General features: G+C 37.7%; 1 protein-coding gene across 1 annotated transcript in view; it reads left to right on the top strand.

Annotated features, from left to right (window-relative positions):
• Positions 1–320: 320 nt before the first annotated feature.
• Positions 321–6,000, top strand: part of LOC104548598 (utrophin-like) — a gene marked incomplete at its 3' end in the record, with an annotated part of 165,727 nt that continues 160,047 nt past the window's right edge. Inside the window, 5 exon segments of the mRNA XM_010194667.1 lie at positions 321–461; positions 1,302–1,457; positions 2,316–2,486; positions 4,699–4,878; positions 5,576–5,710. Coding sequence (XP_010192969.1) covers positions 321–461; positions 1,302–1,457; positions 2,316–2,486; positions 4,699–4,878; positions 5,576–5,710 — 783 coding nt within the window.

The raw sequence follows: 6,000 nt of genomic DNA, 5'->3' as shown, positions 1-6,000 counted from the left end.
TTGACAGACCACTTGAATCCATGCTTGCATCCTTACTTGAGGCCATGTTTCTGTGTGATAGCCTGGAGCAGTGCAGTGTCAATTAAACTGTGCTGTGGCATGGATGGGAGAATATCAGTATCATGAATTAAATTTTCATATAAATTTGATAACAGAGAAATGGGGGAGGAGAAGGGAACCAACCAACCAACCAAAAACAAAAATTAAACCAAAGACAGTCTGATTCAAAGCCACGGCAATGTTAGCAGATTGTAGGATATTCTTTTGTCATTGTCAGAAGTTGAAATGCAGCTGTACAATCTTCATCAGGACACTGTATCATGTCTTCATTACTGTATTTGATTTAGACTGATTCAAAAGTTGTTCAGAAGTGGATGGATGGTGTGAAAGACTTCTTAATGAGAGAAAAGGCTGTTCAAGGAGACACTGAAGGACTTCAAAGACAACTTGACCAGTGCACAGTGAGTTTTGCTCTTTTAAGGAATCTTCTGAAACAACTAATGACTAGCGTCTCTCCTTTATTATTTTGCTTGTATTATTAAATATTGTCCATAGTATATTCCATGAAGGAATATATTGCCAGGAAAATTGTTTTGTCTTTCTTCAGGGCATTTTTTAATTGGTTCCTTGTGTGTAGCACCACACAAGTGTAGTACACACTTTGTACTTTTCAAAGGTCTTCACCATATTTACAAATACTCATCTACAAGTTGATGTTATTTCCTCTGAAAATGTTTATATATTTTTACCAATTTTATGATTAGGGTGTTGAATCTGTGAGTGAAAAGTGCTTTCTGCATTCAACTCCCAAGGGCAGTAAAAATAACAACCAAATAACTCTGGAAATTGTAGAGTTTAGGAATAATATGTGCCTTACAAGTAAGATTCCTCCCTAGCTAGTGGCACATAATAATGAGGTAGAATTTAATGTTAGAATAAGTAATTACAGTATACCTTCAAATGTTTGTTTCCAGGAGAAGAATATGGATCTGAGGTAAGCCAGAAGTAGCAGGACATTTAGTGTACATAATCTTCAGACTACCATTGTTCCAATGTTGACATTTGGCATCTGAAAATGTTTGCACTGTGTATGGCAAGCTTTATTTTGATTTAATTGCATAGTTCTGATGTCTTGGGCCACTGAAGGATTGTTTTAAACAGTCTGGTATGGAACGTAGCATCAATCTGCTTTCTTTATTCGAGTTTCTCTGAAATGAAAAATTAGAAAATTATTGGTATCCTATAAATTTAAGAAATGTCTTGCAAAAGAACAACATTAATTTTCTCTGGTGTCTTCTCAGGTGTTTGTCAATGAAATGGAGACAATTGAACCATCACTGAAAGAGATGAAAGAAATAGAGTCAGCTTTAAGAACTCACCCTATTGCAGGCATAAATACTTGGGCAAAGTCTAGGCTAGTTGACTGCCAGACTCAATGGGAGAAACTGAGCAAACAGGTGAGTTCTCCAAATATTGCTGGTCCTTGCTTGTTACTGCAGCTCTTTGACTGTGTGGCATTGGTAGGATGGTGAAGAGGTGAAGCAGTGACATGGTGGGATGAGTATGTTTTACTTGTTCCACTCACCAAGTGGCTGAAATCCATCTTGACCCAGTGAATCATTTTGAAGTGCAAATATGTTAGAGGATACCTGTGCAACAGTAGTTTGGTTTGAATACGTGCGCTTCTTGGTACCTAACTATGAGGAGCACAGTGAGTGAACTCTTTGTTTCTAACTAAAACCTGATTTGTTCACTTTGCCTCATGCTGTTATTTCTGGGGTGGCATAGGGAATTCTCCCTGTTTTCTTCTGTTGTTCCTGAAATCTGGAATATTTTTCTGTCCCAGTGTGATTCTGCCTGTTTCCAAGCAGCTTTGAAGAATAAATGGCTATAAATAGACTACCACTTCAGTCTGGTGTATTCTGTTGTTTCTTTTGGATGGAAGCTTTCTGCTGTTTGTAGAAACATACTTCTTTGGTTGCAATGCGTGGCGAGGATCTGTTTTGGCAAATTTTGCTGTTGATACAGAATCCAGATTGCCTGGGCTGTGGAAAGAAGCAAGGCCTGAAGCATGTTTTTTACATGCAATGAGAAAAAAGTAATTTTTCTCCTTCCTTCACTTCTAAGTTTTGTTGATCTACTTAAAAAGGATCATGAGTTCGTGGGGGTGTGTATGTGTAAAACTGTTTTGTTAGTTAAGAAGGCCTGAAATTGTTTTGTTAGTAAAATGTTATAACAAACACTCATGGATTTTCACATATACAAGGACATTTAAGTAACAAAGCTGCTGGTTCTTTCTTCACCTTGGATTCTAGATCATTAGTCAGAAAAATCGCCTGTCCGAAAGTCAGGAAAAAGCTGTAAATCTGAAGAAGGATTTGGCAGAGATGCAAGAATGGATGACCCAAGCTGAAGAAGAATATTTGGAGAAAGATTTTGAATACAAGTCTCCTGAAGAGCTAGAGAATGCAGTGGAGGAAATGAAGGTCAGGAATACCAGGTTATTGTAGAGACCTGCTTAAAGAGAAACAAAACTTAATGGCTTTGCGGGTCAACCTTTTGTGGAATTATTTTCTAAGTGGAAAGAGCTCAGGTCATGACAAGATTAGTAGTAATTTTTGGCTTTGCTTTGTGGGATTTTCATTTTTAAAGCACAAACTATAACGGCAGATGTTCTATTTGGCCACGAGGAGTAGGGATTTCATAATGAATAGCAGCTTGCCCAGCTGTTGAGCCAGGCTTGCTATGTATACCATATTAAACATTAAGAATATGAAAACTTACTGCAGAGGACAAAACTTCAGAAAGAAAAGGTGATGTTATACCTCTTTAAATTAGCAGCATTCTTCTGCTTCTAGCTGTTGGGCTTCCCTTTCTTATTCTGTAATAGTATATCTACAATTAGAAAAGCAGTTTAAAACAGTTCTGTTGTAAGGTTACGTTGTATTCCTCATCTTTTGCAAACAGTGTTGCTGGTCCTTGCTTCTCTAATTTTGGACTGGTTGCCAAAAGAAATGGAAATGAGGAAGTGAGCTATTTTTGTCTCATTATAAATTACCAGTTGAATAGGTAATTTTCTTGGATGTGTGTTCGGAGTAAACAATAATTCTCTCTGCTTTTAAATCTGAGAGTTGAGGCATATCTTCACCAGTGTTTTGACTTATATGCATATTGTTTCAATGAGTATTCATTACACTGTTACTTGATGGAGCATAAAATAATGAATATTTTCTCCCTTACTAGTGCTTTTACAAATCTATTTGAAGTTTTGAATTGCTTTTTTTGAAGGGGCTTTCTGAAGCAGTCTTTAACAAGTGTTTTAATATATTAATGTCTTTTGAAGTCATTTGAGATCACATAGTCTGACAGCCTACTGAACACAAGCCTGGAAAGGAAGAATCCTGTTTTCATTGGCAAATCTGAGAGACTTTGAGCACATTTAGCTTTGTCAAATCCAGGTTATATTCTGTACTTTTAAATTTGGCAGATATGCCAGTGAACCAGTAAACTTACTGTAACACTCACATATCCTCTTTCATTTGCAGTAAGAATATTATGCTGGGACTACATTTAGGACTTGAAAAGAACAATCACTGTGTATTTGGCCTGAAGTGTTTTTGCATAAGGTTTTGAGAAACTTTTGAGCTTGCCCAGTTCTGCTCTCATTTGAATAGAGAGTGGACCTCCTGCTGACATTTGAAGGAGTAGGTTTAAGCTGAGTCTAGGTGGCTTTTTATGATCCTGCCATAAAATAATATGTTCCTTAGACTTTTCATTCTTTGCCCTACCATTAACTGGCATTTTTTTTTATGGCCTTGCATTTAGAAGACATCTCGAACAATATGTGCAACAATAATGCTGTCATGTACTAAATTGTGCCATAAAATGCAGTGCCATATAAACCAGAGGTACTTCAACTTCATAAAACTGTCCTTGAAACCTGAAAAGAAAGAGATATGGGACAGTCTCTATTTCTGGAGCCTCCTAGTTGTCTCGACAGAGACAGGCTTGGACTGGTCTGCGTGATCTGCCTTCCAGCTGTCCTGCTTCCTGAATTCTGGTTAGGCAAAATTTGACAACTGATAGCACGGTTTCTCCAGGCCTGTGTGCTGGGAACCATGCTGTGCTTATCCTCTGTATTTGTTACCAAGCTCCTCTGAGTCCAGCTGGGTTGAAGGAATTCTTTTGCATATTCCTCTAGTGCACCCAACAGCTGTGAGAGAGGTCCCAACTTTGTAGCTGTGTGTGGCCTAGGATAATTCCTGGATAATTTTGCGACTGAGCTCCGAGACTCATAACTTCTCCAAACTCACCCTATCTTTTTCTCCCCAATATGCTTATTTCTAGCAAACCTCTGTAGTTTGGTTTTTTTTTTCCTGTTAATTTATCTTTTTCTTATCTCTATGCTAGTATATAAATAACACTGAACTTAATCTTTTTCGCTTTGAGGCATGGATTTTTAATGAACAAACCATAAATGGTAAATGTGTCTGTATTTTTAATAAAATAAGATTTTCCAACACTTACTACCATAATCTGAATTCCATGCAAGTTAGTGCCATGTTTTATTGTGATCGGGCCCAAGAATACTTCGACAGTAATGCTTTCAAGGTTAAACTGCTGATCTTTGGTTTCAGAAGTGAAAAGCTGACTGTATGGCAATTGAGGGCTGATCGTGTGCTACATTTCTTTGGGCAGAGAGCGAAAGAGGATGTGTTGCAGAAAGAGGTGCGGGTGAAGATTCTCAAAGACAACATCAAGATGTTGGCTGCCAAAGTGCCGTCCAGTGGTCAGGACCTGGCGACCGAGCTGAATGTTGTGCTGGAGAACTACCAGCTGCTGTGCAATCGAATCCGGGGGAAATGCCACACTTTGGAGGTAAGAGTGATAGCTCTCAACTGAGTAAAACGGAGGTGGGTGGCACAGGAGGATTGGAGAAGGACACCGAAAATGTCCAATTTTGTCATTGAAGCCAGTAACTTCAGCATAAATGCGTTTTGCTGTGGCTCCTTTCCAAGATTGCTTTCCCTTGAGATGATATCCTTGGGATCCATCAGACACCATCTAACTGTGATTTTATAATCTCTATTGTAATCAACGCTTGTACAAATAAGGAAGCTTGTTTCAGCTGTTATTCATCTGTATGTCTTCAAAAATGACAAAAAGAAACTTCTCAGAGATTAAAGGTTGAAATATGATGATAATTAGAACATGTTGATTATAATTTGAGGTAGGTTGCCTATGTCCTACCATTCAAAAAGAGTAGCTGCATTTTGTTATATTCTTAAGTTGTTACAGGAATCTGAAAGTCAGTGATAATTTTAGCATGCATTTAGAGACTTCTATGTGTATTTTGCGTATTTCTTCTTGCTGCTACAGTTGCAGGTTTTTCTGTTGAGAACTTACTGTGCCATGGCATGTTTTTGAATATTTCTACTTGCCTATTTTAGGTGAATGTCTCAGAAACATAATTTCTTTAAGCTGTTCATAGGGTATATGAGCTATGCCTGACATTCTAGGCTAATTTATGTTTGTTTTTTTTTGTTGTGGGTTTTTTTTTTTCTGTTGCTCCTAGGAGGTGTGGTCCTGTTGGATTGAGCTGCTTCAGTACCTTGATTTAGAAACAGCTTGGCTAAACAATTTGGAACAAAGAGTGCAAATGACAGAAAATCTGCCTGATAAGTTGGATGCCGTCAATGATGCTCTTGAGGTATTATAGTCATTCTATCTGATTGGTAACTTTTTAGATAGCTCTGTTTAAAAAAACATAAATTCTACACTTCAGCAGAATATTGAAATGTGTGGAATATTCTGATTCTTCAGGTTAAATGAATATATTACTCTGAATCTTGATGGATATTTGTAAGATCCTCCACCAAAAGCTGAATTTTGGTGTACATGACTGTGTCGTACTTGGTACCATGCTAAAAGTGTATGCTCTCTCCTGTCCTGTGTAAATTGATTACTTCCTTCAAGCACTTAGTATGAACTTATGTGAAC

The sequence above is a fragment of the Mesitornis unicolor genome, unplaced genomic scaffold, assembly GCF_000695765.1.
Source record: "Mesitornis unicolor isolate BGI_N332 unplaced genomic scaffold, ASM69576v1 scaffold1691, whole genome shotgun sequence".
NCBI lineage: Eukaryota > Metazoa > Chordata > Aves > Mesitornithiformes > Mesitornithidae > Mesitornis > Mesitornis unicolor.
The sequence above is the reverse complement of the archived record's forward strand: the minus strand, read 5'-3'. Positions and strand labels throughout refer to the sequence as shown.